The sequence below is a fragment of the Metopolophium dirhodum genome, chromosome 7 (genome assembly GCF_019925205.1).
Source record: "Metopolophium dirhodum isolate CAU chromosome 7, ASM1992520v1, whole genome shotgun sequence".
NCBI lineage: Eukaryota > Metazoa > Arthropoda > Insecta > Hemiptera > Aphididae > Metopolophium > Metopolophium dirhodum.
The window spans coordinates 29201892-29226223 of NC_083566.1; the positions used below are offsets into that span (position 1 = coordinate 29201892).

The following is a 24332-nucleotide window of genomic DNA, read 5'->3' on the forward strand; positions in this document are numbered from 1 at the left end:
ACGGTCATTTGTTTTAGAGTTACACCAAAAACCAAAATCGATTTCCTCGAAAACAGATTTTGCGTAAAAATTCCCGTTTTTCCTTAATTTTTCTTTTGTTTTTCACGTCGCTTGTGAAAACTACTGGGAAATTTTTACTTTTGACCCCCCAAAGTACCAACTAGATTCACTTTCCTATCAGAAAAGTTACTATTGAAGAAAATCCAAGCACTTTTACTGTCCTAAAAGGTGATGACACACAAAAATAAAAAAAAAATAAATAAAAAAAATAAAAAAAAAAACACACATCATTGTAGAATCAATACATTCATCGCTTCGCTCAGAATCTAAAATTGAAAACTGACAATGGCCGTAAACAGCTCAAAAAGAGTCAAAATATTTGGAAAATGTTACGGTGCATAGAAAATGCTAATATAAACATTCAATCAAAATTTCATGTCACTACGGTCATTTGTTTTAGAGTTACACCAAAAACCAAAATTTTTCTTCGAAAACAGATTTTGCATAAAAATTCCCGTTTTTCCTTAATTTTTCTTTTGTTTTTCACGTCGCTTGTAAAAACTACTGGGAAATTTTTACTTTTGACCCCCCAAAGTACCAACTAGATTCACTTTCCTATCAGAAAAGTTACTGTTGAAGAAAATCTAAGCACTTTTACTGTCCTAAAAGGTGATGACAGACACAAAAATAAAAAAATAAAAAAAAAACACACATCATTGTAAAATCAATACATTCATCGCTTCGCTCAGAATCTAAAATTATATGGTATGTAACAATGCAATAGCTACTGACTTGTGAACATCAATTGGGAATGAAAAACATTTAAACATTATAGAATCCACATATATTAGTGGAGGTTAAATTTTTTTTTATTTTTTTTTCAGAATCGTTTTTCTTATATTATAATATTATATCATTGAATTCAAATTTAACACCATCCATTACAGTGACCCACTTGTAACCTACTATACAGCAGAGCGACTTCCACCTACCCACTTTTTTTTATTTTAAAGGAACAAAATCTGTATAAACTCTAATTATTTTACATTTGTAGGTACATAGAGCCATACAATTCTTAAAACCCAAAAATCAGTCATCATATTATGTGGAATATTATACAGTAAAGCTTTGGTAAGATGGAAAACCTGGTAACTCAAATGATTCCGTCTTAGCGAAGTTTAGGTGTCATAATTTTTAACAGTACAATTATAATTACGATCGTTGTGACAATCAGTAATATTATATTTAAAAAAGGATAAAATAAATATTCAAATATTTACGAACAGTTAAATAATACTATATTGATAATAATAATACATACTGTTATATTTAAAATAATCATATATGTTATATAATTATGTATTCGTTTTTCTTAATATACTTTACACAACGACAACGATAATAATATACACCTAATCCTAAATTGAATTTCGGTTTAAAAAAATAAGGAGATTAGAAATAAAACACAATTTACATTAAGAATCAAAAAGGTGAGATTATACATTTGTAAACGTACTATATTACACATTACATTATCTAAAAAAAAAATTGTATAATAACGAAAAAATCACAGAAGAGTAAAAGCAAAAAAAAAAAATCATATTTATATATTTTGAGTTTCTTGATAATAGTGTATATTATACTATAATATTTTTTATAAACATTATGATTTAAGACAACCAATATAATTAATATTCATACAACAATAAGATCAAGTTTATATTTCATATAGTTTAAGAATAATGAGCACAAACCAAAGCACGACTCTGAGATATTGCAGGTTGATTTCTTTCATCCCAAAAATATAATTCAAAACATAATTTAAATGTTCGAATGAATATTACTATTTACACAAAACATACATCATAAAGACAAATGGAGAACAGTAATCATATACCGTGCGACAACATTTATTTTTTAAATGTTTACATATATATTTTTATAAAAATATTTTTATTTTTTATTAACTCTTTTTTTGTTGTTAAGGGAAGACCGAACAAATCTAAATAAAATATAATAGTTAAGATTACAGATTTTTATCATGAATTGCAACAGTACAAAATAAAGGATAGTTCGGTTATTTATAATCATGGTACAGTAACTTAGTTGCGTTAATTTTTATAAATTTAACAGTTTATTAAAATACCGAAAAATGAAGCAGGTTCATACTCGCGTCATATCTGTGATGTATTAATAAACCTAATATAAAGTATAATTACATTTTTTTGTCCTTAGACCTATCTATGATATAGTTAATAAAAAACAAAAATAATAAAAAAAAAAGTTGGAGGGGATATCTGAAAATATACAAGTAAAAAAAAATCTATAGAACATTAACCCACCAATGGTCACAATTCATCATGGGTAAATGGTGAGACCACTCACTACAAATTTGTTTTGAAAGTTGCATTTTAAGCATACTTGATTTATTTTACTAAATACACAATATTTGCATTGTTGTAGAACACATTCATAATATAGAACAGGCGGCTGAACAGCAACTACTGCTTGCACCTTTACTTTTTTGTCTTTGATCTAAAAATAAAAATAAAATAAAATAATTAGGTATATTAAGCATTATTTTATTATATAAATTAGTTAAATTTATAGAATTAAATTGAGTGTTTATGGAAATGTGATAGAAAAAAAAAATTTGATTTTCCCAAAACTAGTTCAGAAATTAAAACATTGCTTTCTTTTAAAAATATTTAAATTTAATGCCATAATAATCAAGTTTTAATAGTAATATCGAAGATGGCAGTGGCAAAGCCAGAATTCCAAAATAGGATGGGGGTAAAGTCAAAAAATTAAAAAAAAAATACTCAACAATTAATTATAATATTTATGTTCCTTCAATGTTTTGTTACGGACAATGAGGGGCGTAGAATAATAATGACAGTTAAATTTCAATCGGGGGATAATCATTAATCAAGGATCTAAAGGACTTTAAGGTTGCCTATCAGTATTCTTAGATGTCGACTGTTGATTAGAAGAGTAGGTGGTATCATCACTAAACCACAACCAGTGACCGATAATCATTAGTTCATCAAATGTCTCACCTTGTGAATTAGGTTCAGGTAGTGTTTCCCTTGGTACAAGATGCATAACAGTGGTACGGGCTGGCACAAGGCCTAGAGCACCCAATGTGACGTTGCTGTGTAAAAAACGACCCTGATATATCAGTCTGAGGATCTCGGCTTTTTCGACTGCTTCGTCCGCCCAATCTGTAATCATTACAAAACATAAATAAATATGTTAATATACTGATATAATATTATAATAGAGTAAATAGACAATAGTATATACTATATAGTATAATATTTCTAATCAATGGTAAAATGAATGCCATCGACAAGTATATAAGTAATAAACGTGACACCGCCACAGTAATTTAATAATTTTTTAGATGATAAAATTATTAAGTATAGTAAATACACTGACTAAATTTTAAATTATCATGCACAACAATAATTAAACACGATAAATACAATGAAAAATATAAGTATAAGTGCTATCATCAAAACAATTAATCTTCGCTACGATTTTACATTCTTCATTTCTGCTTCCGCAAAAAATCTCAAAATTCGTAAAAGTAATAATAATAATTCCAATAAATGTAATTTATGTAATTTTATTTTTATTTCTAAATAACTACTGTACAGCCACAGTATGATATCAGCAAGCTAATTCCTGGACAGATAGTATTTAGGACATTTAGCTAATAACGATTTCCTTATTTTATTATAATTTAAAAAAACAAATGACCATAGACATTTTAGATTCTGAGCGAAACGTTGAATGTATTGATTTTACTGTTTTTTTAAAAAAAATTTTTTGTCATCTTTTAGGACAGTAAAAGTGCTTGGATTTTCTTCAACAGTAACTTTTCTGATAGGAAAGTGAATCAAGTTGGTATTTTGGAGGGTCAAAAGTAAAAATTTCTCAGTAGTTTTCAAACGCTACGTGAAAAACAAAAGAAAAATTAAGGAAAAACGGGAATTTTTACGCAAAATCTGTTTTCGAGAAAATCAATTTTGGTTTTTGGTGCAATTCTAAAACAAATGACCGTAGGTACTTACATGAAATTTTGACTGAATGTTTATATTAGCATTTTCTAAATATTTTGAGCTGTTTACGGACATTTTCAGTTTCCATTTTTTTAGATTTTTTTCTATACATTTCAATAAAATTTTATTTGTTGGGTAAAAAAGCTTGAAAATTTAATAGAAGGCTCCTAGGTAATTGTTTCAAAGGCAGATGAAAAAAATTAGAAATCCTTAGTCCCAGTTTTTATTTATAAGCATTAAGAGTTCAAATCTTGACAAAATACGGAAAAATTACGAAAATTAGCAAATTATTTTGAGTTGAGAATTCATAAAAATTTTTCTTTTTAAATCTAAGATTTGAAAATGCAATACAAGATTATCCATGAGTTTGTCTACCTTTATCAAAAAAAAAAAAAATGTCTACAGGAAAGTCAAATTAAATTTTTATGATCGTTTGAAATTCATATTTTTAACAACATTTGATATTCACTTGATATCTCTTGTAACGATTTTATTATTTTGTTGTAATTAAAAAACGTATGACTGTAGATACTTGAAAATTTCACTGAATGTTTGTATTAGTATTTTCTATACACGATAACATTTTGAAAATAATTTGACTCTTTTTGAGCTGTCTTTACGGACATTGTCAGTTTTCAATTGTTTAGTTTTTTTTAAAAAAACATAGCCACAATTTTTTTTTATAGGCATTTAAAGTTCAAATTTTGACAAAATGTATCAAATTTATAATTTAATAATTATTTTTTAGTTAAAAATGTATAAAATGTTCAACTTTTATAGCTAAGGATTGAAAACAAGGCTCCACGTAAATAGGTTATGTATAAATTACTTTATTTAAAATAATAACATCAAATATACTTGGTAATATCATAGGCTGACTGACCGTTTTCGCTCAGAATCGTTTTTCTTATACAATGATATTATATCATTGAATTCAAATTTAACACCATCCATTACAGTGACCCACTTGTAACCTACTGTACAGCAGAGCGACATCCACTTATCTACCTTTTTACCTAATATAATAAATATTAGTATTTTATATAAGTACATGGTATAATTTCCAAAATATTTTGATTTTTTTTGAGCCTTAAACATAGACATTTGACATTTTGGAATTTTTTTATGTCTATTAAAAAAAAGGTGGGCAAGTGGGTGTCACTCATACAGTAGGTTACAAGTATATAATATTATTGTATAAAAAAAAAGATTTTGAGTCAGGCTATGATATTACTAAGTATATTTGATGATATTTTGAATAAAGTAATTTATATACAACCTGTTTACGCGGAACTTTGTTTTAAATTTTCAATCCTTAGTTATACAATTTGAACATCTTATAAATTTTTAACTACAAAAGACTTTTTAAATTTTAAATTTTGTCAAAATTCAATCTTTAAATGCTTGTAAAAAAAAATTGTGACTATCGTATTTTTAATTTTTTTCAACTGCTATTGTAACAATATATTAGGAGCCTATTACATTTTCACGCTTTTTGACCCAACAAATACAATTTTATAGAAAAAAAACTAAAAAAATTAAAAATTGAAAATGTCCGTAAGCAGCTCAAAATCAGTCAAAATATTTTGATCATGTTATCAAGTATAGGAATTGATAAAATAAACATATGGTGTAAATTTCAAGTATCTATAGTTATTCGTTTTTAGATTACAATAAAATAAGAAAATCGCTACTTGAAAAATCGAGTGAAAATCAAATTTTGTAAAAAATTTAACTTCAAATGCTGAGATTTTTATTGAGAATTTAATTTGACTTTCCGGTAGACATTATTTTTGCACATTATAATATATATATAATTGGAAATTTTCGTGATTTTTACGAATTTTTTCAAAATTCAAACTTCAAATGCTTTTAAGAATGACTATGTATTTTTAATATTTTTCAACTGCCATTGTAACAATATATTAAGAGTTTTGTATTACATTTTAAAGCTTTTTGACCCAACAAATAAAATTTGATTGACATTTATAGAAAAAAAAACTAAAAATGTCCGTAAACAGCTCAAAGTCAAACTATTTTGAAAATACTAAGGTGTATAGAAAAGATTCTGTCAAAATTTCATGTGTAGAGTTACATCAAAAAAACCAAAATCAATTTTGTCGAATACCGATTTTACGTGGAATTCCAGTTTTTTCTTATTTTTTTTTTTTGTTTTTCCTTACGCTTTAGAAAAGTAGTAGGAAAATTTTACTCTTGTCCCCCCAAAGTACCAAATAGATTCACTTTTCTATCAAAAAAGGTACAGTTGAAGAAAAACCAAGCATTTTTATAGTCCTTAAAGGTGATGACAGACACATAAAAAATAAAAAACACACATTGTACAATCAATACATTCATTGCTCTGGTCAGAATCTAAAATTTAAATATATAAACAATTTTTTTTATAGACATTTTAAGTTATAATTTTGTCAAAATTAGATATTTAAACAAAGAATAAATTATTTAGTTATTTTTTGTCATTCAAAAATATTATTTGTGAGAACTAGAAACATTTACCTACGTAAATTATTATATTTTATACACATATGACATTTTCTGATGCAATGTTTTCTGCAAAAATTAATTCAACCTACTGTATTACTCATAGTAAAATAAGTTATTTTAGTAGCAATAATATTATAAAATATACTTAGTAAATAGTAATATAGGCTGATTGACAATAGCCTATGCTCAAAATCGTTTTTCGTATGCAATGATTATCATTGAATTCAATTTTAAAACAAACATTACAGTGACTTACTCAATGACGAGTTACACTCGACAACACAGAGTTATATTATTCTATGGGCGATGCCGCGACACCATAGAGTAATATCATTCTATACTCATCTACTGTGCAGTAGAGAGGTTACCTTCCTGCTGCTTTTTAATATCAAAATAATAATAATAAAACATTGTTTTATTAGGGGGATATAAATATTTAATATATTAGCAGTATTATCAAGTGTTTGAAAAGTTTCAAATCTTTCAATAAAATAAATATCTAGGTACCTATTTTATACAATAACCAAATTAAGGCGATAAACCATAAATTGTATTATGACCTATAAGTATATTATATCTAATTAGATATTTTATACATTTATCGTACTTGTTTGGTTACATTTTGTCGCATTTTAAATATTAGAAGTCGTTCAGATAAAATTAGATTTTTGAGGCGAGAGAACTAGTTTGTGTCGTTTTGGTTATCAATAACAGGTACGGCGATTAAATTGATTATTGATTATTATAATACCTAATATACATTTATCATAATTTATTTAACAATAAATAATAATAATAAAACCATACACATACAGCTAGCCAGAATGCAAGCCAGATAGTGTTTCAACACTTGTCACTACGCATCGATATGTATACTGTTATATTTTATTACGACTACACTTTTACGTATAACGTATAAGTGTTATTTACATTTTTTTTTTGAATGGTCAAGGTTTTTTTAGATGTAAGTGAACTATTAAATATAGGTACTGCGGAACCGATGTATTTTTCGTAAGAATGGTGTACCTACACTCAACAGTGCAATTCAAAAAGACACCAAAGTCAGCCAGTCTTATGATAATCAATAGTAGGTAATCTACGTTTAAAATATAGTCGGTTAACAAATTAACTTGATTTTTAAAACATCGTAAAGCAGTTATATTATTACGTAGACATTTTTGTAGGCATTTTGAGCAATGTAATGGATGTATTGATTTTATTCATATTTGTGTCTCGAAAATACTTTTTATAGTGGAAAACATGTTTCGATTTTCAACGCTAGGGGTGATTTTTGAACAAATTAGATCTAATTTGTACAGGAGGGGGGTCAAATAGTCAAAAATTTCCACAGCTTTTCATAACAATCGAGAATTTAAAAAAAAAGGCATATGACATGAAAAATAAATGTGCATATATTTGTATCTTTAATATTTTAGATAAGCTAATAAAAAATCGTTAAATGTCCTAGCGTTTTTACTAAAAGAGAGTTTTTAGACAGTAATTAAAAAAAACTAAAATTTTCAAAACTGTTACCATATAGGGAAAATGCTGATATAAATATTTGGTGAAAATATCAAGTGTCTACGGTTATTAGTTTTTGAGTTCCACCAAAAAAATTAATAGATTTTTTCAAACATTTGTTTAAGTAATTACCATATTTTTCAATTTTTTTTTTGTCTGTACGGCAAATCGGTTACTTATTTGACGGCTTTTTTAATATCAAAATTGTACATCTACAGTGTAGATTCTACACTTTAACTATCCTCAACCGGAGATTGTATAAAATAACTAGTTATTCTATACATTTTTTAGATATAGAATTAATTTAATTTAAATAGTCAAACTAAAGCAGTACCTATACGTTCAATATAGTAACCTATACATTATATCCCGCATTATATTATAAAATAACGGATTTCATACTTTAACGGTAATAATATATATGTAACGGTAGCATACCACTACCACTAATGGTTGGCACTTGGCTGTCCCCAATCAAATATTTATGTTAAGATACTAAATAGTCATACGAAAATATCATATTATATCCTACATTTTCCTCAGCTAGATTAGATTTTTAGGATTAAGTATCTTAAATTTAAAAAAATTGAAATTTTTGAGGGGGATGACTGCTAGAAAATTTGTACTAACTTTTAGATTTTGAGCGGAGAAAATATTGATTTTAAAATAGGTAATGTGTTTTTTTTTATTTTTGTGTCTGTCATCACGGTTTGGGGCAGTAGAACTGTTCCGATTTTCTTCAACAGTATCTTGTTCGATGTTCGGGATGTCAAATTTTCAAATTTTCAATAGTTTTCAAAAGCGCTAGGAAAAACAATATACAAATTAAGGAAAAACGGGAATTTTTACGCAAAATCGAATTTTAGTTTTTGGTGTAACTTTAAAACAAATGAACATATTATATACATGAATTTTTCACTGGTTGTTTATATTTGCATTTTCTATTTACGATAAAAATTTGAAAATAATTTGACTCCTTTTGAGCTGTTTACGGACATTGTCAGTTTTCAATTTTTTTAGTTTTTTTTTCTATAAATATCAATTATATTTTATTTGTTGGGTAAAAAGCGTGAAAAATTAATGCAAAGCTCCTGGTATATTGTTATTACAATAGCAGTTGAAAAATATTAAAAATACATAGGTACGCATAATTATTTTTATAAGCATTTAAAGTTTACATTTTGACAGAATTTATCAAATATAAAGTTTAATAATTATTTTGTAGTTAAAAATTTATAAAATGATCAACTTTTATAGCTAAGGATTGAAAATTTAAAACAAGGCTCCGCATAAATAGGTTATATATAAATTACTTTATTCACAATAATATCATAGGCTGGCTGACCGTTTTCGCTCAGAATCGTTTTTCTTATACAACGATATTATATCATCGAATTAAAAAATTAACACCATCCATTACAGTGACCCACTTGTAACCTATTCTGTATAGCAGATCGATATCCACTTAACCACATTTTTTTTAACTTGAAAGCCATTTTGTTGTGTATAGTGTATACCTACCTAAGTTATATCTTATAGCTTAAAAATTAATTACAAAGATCAAAATCTTATTTTTCAGCTGTTATATTAAGTTTGAAAAAATATACTAAATAAAAAAATTTTAATTTTGAAATGTTTAATAGGTATCACGATTTTTTTAAATATCTAGTTTCCCAGTTAATATAACTTCCAAAGTAAAAAGAGTGATAATTTTTTAAAAAATCCGAATTCAGTGCCTCGGTCACTTTTTTGGAAAAAAAATTTAAAAATAAGCGTGTGAACTAACTATATGTATGCCTAAAATGTTTATGTATATAGGTAGTTTTTTTAATTTAATGATACGTTTTAGATGGAACACTATTTTTTATATATATGATATACCTTATAAATGCAAAACAAAGTGAGAGAAAGTCTTACAAAACTCAGTCACCAGTCGACCGGCCCATTTACATGGTCTATAATTCGCGGCAATCAGAAAGATAATTTTGAAAGAGGAAGCTTTCACTCCAACGATAAATGACGAGATATAATTTCACAAAAATTGCAATATTGAAATTTGTCTACTAAAAAGTTATCAGTATTATTTTTAACTAAAGATAGATACTAAATTTTCTCTTAAAATTTATAATTTATAAATTATCATATAAATATGTGTTATGTCTCGTATGTTGACGAATAAAGGAGACTATATTATGATATTCCGAGGATAACTTGGCTGATAAAACTAAAGATAAATAAATAGGACGGAGTATTTTATAAAATGGAAATTGGAATGCAAAATGGTTAGGCAAAAATAATCGCACTTTTGAATTCAATTTCGATGTAAATAAAAATTATATATATTATTATTAAATAGGTACTATTAAAATGTTAAATAGTTAAAATACAATACCTAATTATAGAAATATAATTGTATGTATAGTAAAATAAAAAATACCTATAAAATATTAATAGAAAATAGAAAATATTATTTTTCAGTTTCAATAATATACGATTCTATTTTATAAGACATAAATTATTTCCTTAGTTATATTATTTAATGCATTTTGAACTTGACAAAACATTTTATCCTCTGGACTTTTATAATATCATCCTCAGATCAAACGATGAGCTTCAGTTTTGATGATTCAACACTAATGAAAACTTCATCGTATAGATACTACACGACATAGTATTAACTATTAAATATTCTACAAGTGTTTACAATAAAATTATCTGTTTTTACAAGTTGAATAGTTGCATAGTACAATAAAATCCCATTTATTGCCCCACCCAGTTGCACGTAACACTTGTGATTTTGTACAGAAACAAGCACACGCTTCAGACTAATAATATTATAATTGTTTGATTTTATACACAAGAACAATCAGCGACCAACTAATAACGCCAAAATATAAAACAATCTTATTAAAATAGGTACAGAAATTAAATATCAAAAATAAAACTTAAAATTATAATTTATAACTCCTTACATGTAAAATGTTGAAAATATATAAGTATTAACCATTAAATTTAAATACACTTAAAAAATATAATTGGCTCGTTATTATTATGTAAATATAGAACATATATTGGTAGGTATTTGTAATAATAATGAAAATGTATTTTTATGACGTAAATACAGCGTGTTGTTTGTAGTAAATAATCGTTTTCTCTTACGTCATCAACTCACAAGCAATAACAATGTGTTCTTTTTATTTGTTTCAAGAAAAATGTACACACCATTATTACTATAAATTAAAATATTACTCAAAACTTTTTTAAGTTATAACCTTCCAAAGTTAATACAAGTCCCCACAAGTTTAGTTAAGTAAGCTACATTCTAATTTGTAAATTGTAGTATCTTAAATTTTAATTACAAGAATAATTAGTAGTAGGAGCTATTTAATTTATACTTTATTTTTAAGCTTAAATAATCTGAAATAATAGCTATAACTTGTAATTTTTGCATTAAACGAGAATTTATGTTAAATGAATATCACTTGAGCAAAAAAAATAAAACAAAGATGAACATATTATGTTCAAGTAAATTAGAAGGATAGAAACAATTTGTTTATTAAATAAATGAAGAAAAATTCAAAAACATTTGGTTTGTTATACCTTATACATGCTATTGATAATTTATAAACTAAAAGCAAACGTTTTAAAAAATCTTCAACTTTGTTTTGGATTAGTGTAAAATGTAATTAGTTATTACTAATATGCCTCTATGATAGGTTTAAAATTGCCTTACGACAATCATCGCTAACAACAAATTATATTGATGTAATAAAAACTTAAATTTTGTAGGTTGTTAATTTTTAAAATTAGTTTTGATTCGTAAACAATTAATTTACAATATTTTACTTTTGCTTATAGACTTTTACAGTAGATTCTAAATGAAATACTACTTATTTATAAAATCTTACCTTCTGGCCAATTATCAAAAATTGCTTGAGCTATATCGCCCGCCGAGTCGTTAGGGCTAAATATGAATTCTTTAGTTTTACCGCTGACAAGAATCAATCTGAGGTTTATCTGTAACATAAATATAAATATTCAAAATATCTGTTTATATCGATTACCAATAAGTTCTTAATTAATTTAGTGTAGTTATTTTTATATAACCTTAGTCTTTAACAAATCTTCAGGGTTAAGACCATTTACTATTGACACTAGAACAACTAAATCATGATCTACAGACAATTTATCGCTCTTTGGCGTATAACTGAAAACCATTTTTTTAGTTTAAAAATGTCAACCTCGATGTTAACTGAGTCAATATAGGTGAGAAACAAAATCAGAATTGAAGATTCTAGCAGACAGTCAGAAAAAAATTAAATAAACAATTGAAGACTGGGAAGTAAAATTCACATCCTACTCCTATAATTCAATGTATGCCTTTGTTTATAAACAAGGACGACAGTATACGTACGGACATCACATAAGTATTGATATATTATGTACGTGCGTTGGTTTAAGAATACCATATTTAATAATATTATCACAATAATATTGAATGATTAAATAAATAAAATAGATTATTATATTTTTAGACGAAAATATAATAATATCACTACACTTGTACCTAAAACGGAATTAAATTGACGATTGCAAGACATAATTTTGAGCGGAATAACCATATTATATTTAAATATATTTTGTTTCACTGATACTCAAACTAGTCAAACTATACTATAAACTAGAATATACAATATTAACTAATAGGTAATAAATACGTACATAGGTTATCTTACTATTTAATCATTGAAATTTTAATCAAATTTTCAATTTTTGCTAAGCGCAAGTTATTTAGTAGATATACTATAATTCATAATAACTCGCCCAATAGTATTATAATATTATTGCAATTAACTATGATTTAGAAATTGAATAAAATATATAGGATGGACATACATAATTATGTATTTATTTAATACTTTAATTCCTTGGGTCATTCCTATATTTTTTAAAAACGTAAAACATCATGTAGACAAATCTCTGCCCTCCGTGGTGTCGGCTTTTATGACCATCCCGTCCAAAACATTTGTCTCCACCTTGACATAATATCAAAACATAATTTCCCGTAGATATAGTAATTTATACCTTTACTCTATGATAATAAAAATATTGTCTTCTAAAATAGGAATAGTAATTTCTTAAAAATAACCTTGAGAGTACCTACATATTATTTAAAATATCCAGTTGAATAAAATAAATACACTTAATTAATTGTTTTTTTGATAGTATTTAAAAATTCGTTTGTAGTTTATTCACGGAAATAGGACACGTCTGTTGCAAAAAGGGTGGTCCTGCTAGTCGGAAATGGGTCACCGGGGCTCAGTTCCAAGGCAAAACGGAGGGAGAAAGAGAACGAAACCCACCGGGTGAAGGGCGTAATCGATATTCAGATGGTTCTGTGGTAGACTAAGAGACAAGAGGAAGGGAAAAAACTGCTGATATCAAACAGTCGACCAAACACCTTGCAGAAAACAAAAGGTTATTTTCAATTATTTTTAAAATAGGAAAGAAAATACTTAACAAATTTTAAAAATATGCCTCAATGACTAAGTATTGGTGTAACTACTAAATATCACTGAAATTATTCTAAATATTAATGTATTTATATATTTATATATAATTTATAAATAGATTGTATGATTATGTAGATCAATATCAATATGAAATATATGAAATACCTACACCTACATTACCTACAAAAGATTATAAAAGAAAATGATTGTAATTATTAAAATAAATTAAACAATTCATTTAAATTTAAATTTACTTTTACATGAAAAGAAATATAAATGAAATTAATACAATTACAAAATATGTACCAAATTAATTTTTTTTTTTTAACGGATATTTAACCCTAACTAACTAATTATTATTTATATTTTTACATTTTAACGTTTTATTATATTTTGATAATATGATTGACTTTTTGTATGACAGATACAAGTTATTATCCAGAAAACATTTCAGTAAAAATAATATGTATGTTTAATATCTTTAAATAAAAAATGTATTGGTATTACATTGATCTGTTTGACGTTGGTCTATTGTTTAAGTGACTATAAGTAGGCCACAGCAAAAATATTTAGAAAAATAATACTTATTGAAGAGTGTATACCTACTAACCAATGTTATTGACACAAAAACACAAAGACACGTATAACGTATTGTGTAAAATCTAATACAAACAGTTAACCTAAGGATGAATAAAATATTTTTTATCTATAAATATAAAATATATCAACTGACATAACCTCGTTCATAAAAATTTTCATAAATATCTAAGACATTGAATGGGCTTCTTTAAAAAAATTAAATCAATATACCTCACCTATTAGATGTCCTTGTAAAATGTGTGCCTATTTCATTTATCTTTTTTTTGCAAAATGGCAGAAATAGCTTGACTAAAATACGTATTATTAAGTAAAAAAAACTATAAATTATAATATTTAAAACGTTAATAAACTGATTCATTAATCTTAAGAGGATGTCCACCCGCTTGAGTTGACTCCTTCTTACAAATATACAACATAGAAAAAACTGTCGTGCATAGCATAATTTTGACTCCCTCTGTATTTATAGTATAATTACCTAAAGTCCACACTGTAGAGAAGAACTTTATCTGTGTAGGAGTGTTTTAATTTTTTTGATAGCACTAACTAATAATAAATAATTAAATGAAAAAAAAACCTTATGTTATAAAACTGATAAAATTTAAATGTTATCCAAAGAATAAATACACTACGACACAGATGAAGTTCTGCGTTGTGAAAATTCGGTAATTCTACTATACCTAAATACAAAGGGAGCAAAATTATTGTCCCGCGCAAAACATTTTTCTACATGTTGTACATTTGTAAAACAGAGACAACATAATATTATGCGGGTGTGACGTCTTCTTAAGTAAGATTGTTTTTATAAATTCTATGCATTGTAAATGATATGTATAAAATATTAAGTATGAGTATTTACAAAAAAAAAAAAAACATACACATTTTAAGTACCTATAAAATCAAATTTTTATTTTACAAATATTAAAATTAAGAGTTAGTTGTTATCTGCATAATATGTGTTTTAATTAACATTTTTAGATGAAAATGATTTTAGGATTTCATAATAATCACAAACAATCCTAAAGGTACATGAATTTCTTAACACTCCATATTATATTATATTATTAAGAGGGCATTACACCCGCATGCATTCTCTCTGTCTCTCTGTCTAGAAAAATGTACACTCAGCTGTTAGTTTAAAAATTAGAGTGAATTGACCATTTAAAATATTTTTATGTAAGATTATTATCTAGTGAACATTATAAGTTTTTTTTAGATTTTAATTTTGAAGCAAGTTATGAGTATTTAAAAATGTACAAGCAATTTACAATTTTAAAATACTCATAACATGGTTTAAACTAACTAAGATTATTAAACTAAAATCCAAACAAACTAACAACTAAACGTGGATCAGTCCCGCGTAAGATTTGCTATGTTATGCGTTTGTAAGACAGAGAGAACCACATGGTAGCGCCCTCTTAAAGAGGTTCGCGTTCTAATAAAAAAGTCAATAGGTATTTTTAATATTATCTACTACTCGTCTAATTAAACAATAATACAGTATACATTGTTAATTAAAAATAGATACTGTATTTTTATTTATACTTGTTTATTTTTAAGTATATTATATGAATATACAAATAAAACTTACGGACTATTTAAATAAACTAAAATATAACACGAATTTTACATAGCAATAATACATTTCAATGGCATCTGGGTCATTAAATAAATAATAATAGATACAAATGTTAAGACCTCCTGGAAAACAGAGTGGTACAGTACATTTTGAATAATTATAGTTTTTAATACATCGAACATAATACGAGAATTTAGAAGATATTACATTTATCAGAAATTGTATAAATGAAATATCGATATAGTTGTGAATTGTCTATAATATAGAGGTCACGTACAATTAATAAGACTGTAAATTAATGACAACTTTGAAAATTAATTACTGAGCAAACCAAATTTAAAATTAAATATTTAGAATTTTATGAAACACAATTTATTTAATTATACAAATAACTTTTTTTATCATAATTTTAACTCCATTTTTATAATATTATATAAAATATGTTAAGGCGTTATCAGTGTACCCGATTGCCGTATCGATTTTTTTCGATTTTTCGTTGGCGAATTGTGCGTCTCAGTGCCGGTCAAACGATTTTGTCATAAGGGGTGGAGTGAAGGCTGATATTTAAGACTATAGACACGGAAATTAGTCCTAAAGCTAAGTTATTATTAAGAATAGCAATAAAAAACAATAACAAATTGTTAAATACACTTATCTATGGAAAATTTCAATGAAATGTAACAATTATTGATAATTTATAATTACTCTAATTTTCAATACGATTGATCGCGTCGCTAATGCCTATAAAAATGATTTTTTTTAACCAATAAACTGAGGAGTATTAATATGAGAAATCGATGTCATATATTTAAATTACAGATTTTATTCTAAAAACTGTTTTGAAATCATTATTTATTCTACAAGTAGACCGATCAGATTTTTTCATTCAGTCGTAACTTTAAAAACTTTGTTTTTTTGATAACAATTTAAGTAGTACTAAAAATAATCAATAGACAACTAAAAGTCAAATTAATGAATAAGACCTTTTTTTAGAGTTAAAACCATAAGCCCTACAGCAGTGGCGGATCCATTTTTTTTGGAGGGGGGGGCTTCTAAAAAAAGTATATCTAAGCTATAAATACATTACACACTTTAAAATATTTCTGTAAGTAAAAAGAGGAGTCTGTTGTCTGTTGAAGAGGTCTGGGGGGGGGAGACCCCTGGCCCCCCTGGATCCGCAACTGCCCTACAGTTTATCGCTCATGGTTATGCTTATATAGGCGTATACAAAAAAAATATTAATTCATTCAATTGATATAACATTTTTAATTAATAGTACCTAATCATAATGATATAAAGTTGATAATATTTTATATTTACCTACATATTTACAAATTTACAAATTTAAAATTTATAAACTTCAAAAATCTCAACTTGCAATTATTTATTCTTTAAAAATCAAGTCCCTCGAAATAATCTTTTAAACAATGTGATATTTATGCTTATAAATTTAATATCATAAAATACTCATGAAGCACACAAAAACAGGCGCCTATGTATTTATATTGTAAAGTAATAATAAACTAAAAATTTTACAGTTAAAATTACATGCATATTATATTTTTCTACTTCAAAATTGACAAGTGTTACTAAAATATGATACAACATAAAAATAGTTGGGTTTCTTAAGCAAGCCACACCTCGTAATTTTTAAAAGGATTATGAAAAGATACCAGTGAATTATTTTACGAAAAATTAACATTTTATCAACATGTACATTTTGCGAGATCAAAATCTTAATAATTACATATCTTTGTAAATAACTACCTATATACATCATCTCCAATTTTAATGTAAATAAAAATGATCGATAAATGAGTAGGTACACAAAGTACAACAAGTTTATAACTATACTGAAAATGTTTAAGTTTAAAAATATTTTTATGATTTATATCAATAAGTAATAAAAGGGTTGTAAAAATGTATTATAATTACAGTTATCAATATATTTATATGAAATTAAGACGACTCTAATACATCTTTATGTATTTACCTACTCAATTAATAATTAGATTTGTAGATAACACTAACACATAATAATTATTTACACCCGACAATATATATATATTATATTATACACATATTATTCCATATACCTACATACATATTATTGTGTATGGTCAAAATGAAAACATAAAAAAATATTTAAATAATAACATACCTAACGCTATTTTGAAAATTCAATACAACAATATATAACTAACCTCTCAGTATTAAATATAAAATAAATGCTGTAGTCCCATATCCAAAATATGTTTGCCTGTTCCACACATTGAGTACAAGACGTAATATACATATAACTAATAAATAAGACAGCCTGGCTATTGGTGTAACAATTTATGAGTAAAGAAATTTAAATGTTTAGAAATTGGGATTTACTTATTAAAATCTAAAATGAAATTATTTTAACAGTTATCATGAACCTACATTGTAAATTTGCAAATCATGGTCATAGCCAATTTTAAACCAATTTTTTACACCAATAAATTATATTTATAAATACTATAGTCGTAGGCGTGCGCAGACCTCTGAGTCAGGTATGGTTAAATTCAATCTGATTTTAATCCCTCCCCCCCTTGTCATGGTCACACAAGAAAAGAATTATAGAGATTTTCACTACAAACTTTTAAGTGACCCTTTTGTTACTGATTGGAAAATGTAAACAATCAGTTTTCATTATTTCACACACACAAAATTCATCAATATTGATTTAAAATTTTAACCAAATATAATCTACCTAATATGCCTATGTATAAAGTATAGAAAACAAAGGAACCTACTTAAAAATTCTTATGATATAATAATTGTTAGTGAGTTAATATTAGTTCAGAATATATTATTACAATCTACAAAATTGTCACTATTTTTAATTATTTTAATGAATGTTCAAATTTTGACTACAAAATATAAGTTAAAATAAATATTGTGTAAATATTAGTTTCCCAGTGGTTTATTGGTGTTCATTTTTAGACTTAATTTACTCCCAGTATTAACATTTATTTGGTTACAAGGTAAAGTCATATAGGTACCTTCACAATTAACTAATTAATACATGTTTCCTAGTAGTGTTTATTACTAACGAAAATGTTTAGATATTAAAACAATTTCAAAAATAGTTTTCATTAAGAGGCCACATCATGTGTTGTCTCTGTCTTACTAACGCATAACATAGCAATTTGTACATTCTGAATAATTTATTTAATTCTCTTAAGTTTAATTTTATTATGAATTGACCTATTACCAAATGTAGAAGTAAGAATATTATATAGTCGATAACATAGTTTTTTTTAAATTTCAATTTTAAAGCGAGTTATCAGTATTTTAAAATGTACTAACAATTTACTATATTTTTAAAAAGCTCATAACTCGCTTAAAAATTAAAATATAAAAAAAAATGCCATCAACAAGATGATAATCTTACTTCTAAATTTAATATTAGGTCAATTCATACTAAAATTAAACATAACAGGGTTAAATTAATTATTCAGAACATATAATTTTCAATGCTAAATGTTTGTAAGACAACACGTGCGGATATAGCGTCCTAACTCTTTTAATAAGAAAAAAATGTTTGAATGTACATAGGTACCTCGTTAGGTAATAAATAAATGAAACATTGTTCATAACTCATAAATCACTAAATATTTCAGAAAGAAAAATTACTGGTATCTATGGCCAATCCAGATCAACCATTGTGCATTTAATTAGGTACTTTATTTTCTTGTTTTATTAGTCAAAAAACCAAAGTAGTTTTGCAAAACAATTATTACAAAAACATTATATTATTATAGTATATTCTAATTATTTATCAGCTATACTTTATATAACCTATACTTTAACAGTTTAATTTACTATCAAGTAGCAAACATACAATTTTTATACTAGATACTCTAAAATTCATATATTACAAAAATATTTTATTGCTCCTGTAGTAAAATAGGAATTGTTATAGGTATATTACAAATCTAATTAAAATATTTTAAAATAAAAATATCATTATGTAAGACACTGTTTAGGTACCTAGTGATGAAAATAACTTTTAAAATATTATCTACTTACATCAAAACTTTGGTATTATATTCTAGTCTAATAGTCTATACCGAGGTCTAAACCAACAAAATGCCTGCATAGACAACAATATTAAAGACTTACACTATAATTATATTACATACAATTAATGCCAAAATTAATTAGATAAGTGCCTATTAAATAATGTAATAATAAATTGATACAGTATCGAGGACAGTATAGACACCTCATTAAACAACACAACTGTTATAACTGTAAAGTGTCATCATCTGTCAATGAAAAATATTACATGTGGCAGCTTTATGATGCTACATACATTGATGTCTAAACAGTCTATACCATCACACAATCAAGTAATTATTAAGTACATTAAAACATGACCTAAAATAATAATAATAGTAATAAAACAATGTCTACTTATAATTGGGTATTTTAAACGATTGAATATAACTAACTAAAACTCATAAGATAAGCAATTGATACATTATTTTTTTTAAATTATAACCCTATCATCAAAATAAGAATAAATCAATTATAAAAATTATTCTTCTACTGTCCATAGCGGCTTACCTAAATATTATATTAAGTAACTACAATAAAAGTTATACCTAGATCTTAAATTAATTTTTTTGTTTTACCTATTGAACTTGGAATAAACTTAGTTCAAGATTTATGATCATTTTTAAACATACATTATTCAATAGGCACCTATTATAATGTTTAACACAAAATGACAAAGTACATTTTTAATGTACCCAAGTACTTAATTTTGAGAATAATTTGTACTTTTTTCATCTTTAAAATTACTAAAAATTAGTTATGATATTTAGGGCCGTTCTTACAATATCCGGTTAAAGTTAACCGACACTTTACCGGACAATGTAAGAATGGCCCTTAAGTTACAATATTAATAGGTAGGTACATAGAATATTTGTTATTGTCAGTTTGTTTTAATAACTCGAAATGTAGGTTTAATTGATGTAGATGAGTAGTTTATTTATATAATTTTAATTTACTTTTGATAGAAAAAAATAATTTCTACACCTACATAACCAAAAAGAAACAACTGGTAGACTTTCTCTTTAAATTAGTTTACGCAATCCACGAAGAATTGAACATCCTGGATTTACTGTAATTAATAAAACTACCTACTATAATATTATACTATGCAAACAATAAGTACCTACTTGTACCGTAAATTACAAAATTTAAATGTCTATATAGATAACTATATGGCATATACAAATGAATATAACCAATTTCAAAAGTGTATATCATAATATGTATTACCTATGACACATACTTTCTAATAAAACATCAATGTTTTTTTTAACCTATTTATGATGTTAATAATGATTAAAAAGAAATAAAAAGACAAAAATCATCTTAAAATCTTATACTTTTATTAAAACGTATCGAAATTAAACTTGATACATACCTTGTCAGACGGGATGGACCGGATGGACGTAGTCATGTTTGTTTTGATAAGCGACGTCAGTGCGCTACAAGGTAACTACGGATGATGTCCGCTGTCGGATCGCTGCTAAATAATCCTTCGAAGTCATGGACTCATAGAACAGGGACAATTCTTTTTCACCGTCACGCCAACGACAACACCACCGATGAACGTTACTTTTCTTATCTACTTGGTAGCAGTAGCACACAAGGCTTTCGAAATCGGAAAAGCACTAAACAATAACGAAGACAAAACTCCGTTTGCACTATTTCTTTTTTTGCTAGTAGGTAAAATACAACAACCTTATGATGTATCGTAATTATTATTATCGAAGCTATATATCGCACTGACACTGCAAGGTAGTGGCGACGGCTGTCGGCTACCTACCTACCGAACTACCTACGACGATACCGTTAACGGCGGCGGTTTGACGACGACAGCGGCGGCGACGAAGACGAAATCGGACGGCGGCACTACGCCATATTGACGCGATTACGACGAAAAAAGTCCCAAATAGTTATAGTACGTACGGAACAACGTCGGTGGTGGAACGAAAATCTCACAAAATACAAAACTCGGAGGATATTACAATAACTTAACAATAATAATAATATGATATTACGTTACTATTGCTATTATTATTATTATTTATTATTGTTTGGACGAGAATCCGCTTTCGGGACACCACCACCAGCCAGCCGTACGCGAGGAGCCAGCGCAGCGCTAATAAGTTATTCACATCAGTCAGTGGCGTACAAAAGAGAAAATTAAATAAAATTTAAAAAAAAAAACAATAATAATAATAATAATAATAATAAAATGTATCTGTAACTATAATATATTGTGTGTAGTACGTGCGTCTCGCGCGCGCGTGTGTGTGCGCACTAATGCGTATGTGTTGTGTGTGTGTGTGTGCGTGCGAGCGTATGCGTGTGTACGTGACGTGCGCGCGCGCGCTTGATTAGAAGATGCAACTATAGAGAGTGGCGGATCCTTTGTGATGACTGGGAAAACGGTGGGGGCGTGTCAGGTGGTTTCCTATATTGTAACCTCACCCGCTCACCACCGCCACGGCCGTAGGTAGTGCCGTTGCCGTGGTGCTCGGTGCGCTGCAATGCTGGTGCCGACCGCCCGTGTGTAGCCGCTGTGCTGCACGTCGACACGTCGTACAACTCGCTCTCTCGTACGGTATTACAGTCGTGGTTCGAGACTTCGGTTCTCAAGACCACCACCGATCTGCCGCGGGCCGTTCGCACTTCGCAAGGTGCACCGCCGCGCTGCCGTCGGACTAGGAGAATCTTGGCAACACTGTTAAGCGCGCGCGCCCGTCACCGACAGGTCGGCTACAGAACGGGACCACCGACTTGCCGCCGCGGAGATCGTGCGACGTGCGTCGTGCACTCGTGCCCCACACGCGCGCTAGTTCTGGTGTCTTACGGCGATATTATTATATGGTTACCTATATTTTACTATAATATTGTATACATAATATACGTATAATATAATATTTTTATCATAAAATATTCACACACACGTTATTGTTATTAATATTTACTCGATCGTGACATAAATTATCATATGAATTATTATTATTTTTTTTTTAAATAATAAAATGATTATTATATTATCGTATTATTCGTGCGATTATAATTACATACATCCGGCTCGGCCGAGTGTAGTTCGTCTAACATTTCCTTATTTTTATAATGGGTTTTAGATTGTGAACTGAGAGATGAATGTATTGGTTTTACAATTACGTGTTTTATTTTTATTAGTTTGTATCTGTCTGCGCCTATTTAACTTTGAAGGCGGTTTACTGTTTTCTGGTAGCAAGTTCTTACTGTTTGGGAGGGTTAGAGAAAAAAGTACCAAGTACCTACTTTACAAAATAAAGTAAAAACAGGAACATTTTCACTAAACCAGATTTTGGCCAACATCGATATGATGTTTTGTTTTTTTGTGTAAATTCAAAAATATATTACTGATACATTTTTTCTTCTATAAAATTATGTTGATGAAATAAGTTATGCTCGGTTAAAATGCTTGATTAACAAGATTTCTAGTTGTAAATGTATAGCACTATAGCTGTGGTTCTCAGTCGGTGTACGGCAATCTGGCTTAAGAGTTTAGATGTGTCTCGTAATAATTTAAAATATAGAGTATTCTATTATAATATATATACATTTTAATTTTCCCCAAATTATTTTGCTATTTGCACTTAAACTATGTAGCATTCCGTGTCTTTTTTTTACCAGTCCGTGCCTAGGTGCTTAAGGGCCGGTTTTTTTAGTGGTTGTTACTTGTTAGCGTTGGCGCCGACTTGCGTTTCATTAGGTGAGGCAAAGTATAAAAACTAGTCTATCGCATCATAGTCTACTGATCGGCTGACGCGTAGTTAGTATATTCCTTACACGGGGTCCTACGTGAGCGAACTCAACGCGGCAAAAATCAAAACAGCTTGTATTTTGCCGCGTCGCGAGGAACAGCATGGTTAGAATAGGGTTTGCCGTCGCGACGCGTCGCTAACGTAGGACCCAGTGTACGATTTACAAACTAGAGTGTCAATGTACACTCGTCAACACAAGACACAACCACCTGACACCCACTACCCTAGTTAAATACAGAACCGCCCCATAAAAGTACGTTTTCGGCGCCACTGGACTTGTTAGCCGTTATTTATTTATTTGGGACCTCATTACCTTAGAGAGAGTTCGATTTCAAGCTTACTGATGAATCTGAATCATTTGTTGAATACACGATTGTATAAACTATGGTATATGGACAAAACGCGTTTATGTAGTCTAAGGAGAACTCACTCAATTTTGATGTTAGAGTAAAAACACATATTACAAAATTAAAACATGACAACATTTTGAAGGTGAGTTTTTTTGAAAAGTTAAAGGTCATTTAAAAATGCTGAATTCTTTGCTATTTCTCAGCGATATAATGAACGTTATATTGGAAATAATGGAAAAAACGCACCATGTTGCCCTCAGATATATTGTCACAAATCAATTTTATAATAGGTACTTATACTCTAGAACCAAAATTGAGCGAGTTCTACT

At 27.5% G+C, this 24332-nt stretch overlaps 1 protein-coding gene across 2 annotated transcripts; it reads right to left on the minus strand.

The window, feature by feature from the left end:
- Nucleotides 1-1275: 1275 nt before the first annotated feature.
- Nucleotides 1276-22552, minus strand: LOC132948533 (ubiquitin-like protein 3). 2 transcript variants are annotated; one of them, XM_061019041.1, is made up of 4 exons: nt 21250-22552; nt 12002-12110; nt 3060-3224; nt 1276-2535 (listed from the first exon to the last, which is right to left on the minus strand). In XM_061019041.1, exons 1-4 carry the CDS (start codon nt 21283-21285, stop codon nt 2471-2473), a joined length of 375 nt encoding a protein of 124 aa, XP_060875024.1. In that variant the 5' UTR covers nt 21286-22552; the 3' UTR covers nt 1276-2470. The 2 variants fall into 2 exon arrangements, with proteins under 2 accessions (XP_060875024.1, XP_060875023.1); XM_061019040.1 differs by lacking the exon at nt 21250-22552 and adding an exon at nt 12201-12366.
- Nucleotides 22553-24332: the final 1780 nt, after the last annotated feature.

Coding starts and splice junctions, on each gene's coding strand:
- LOC132948533 (XM_061019040.1), bottom strand. CDS start 12,311: ATGGTTTTCAGTTATACGCCAAAGAGCGATAAATTGTCTGTAGATCAT. Junction 12,111..12,200: donor AAGATTTGTTAAAGACTAAG/GTTATATAAAAA, acceptor TTTATGTTACAG/ATAAACCTCAGATTGATTCT. Junction 2,536..3,059: donor ACCTGAACCTAATTCACAAG/GTGAGACATTTG, acceptor TTTTATTTTTAG/ATCAAAGACAAAAAAGTAAA.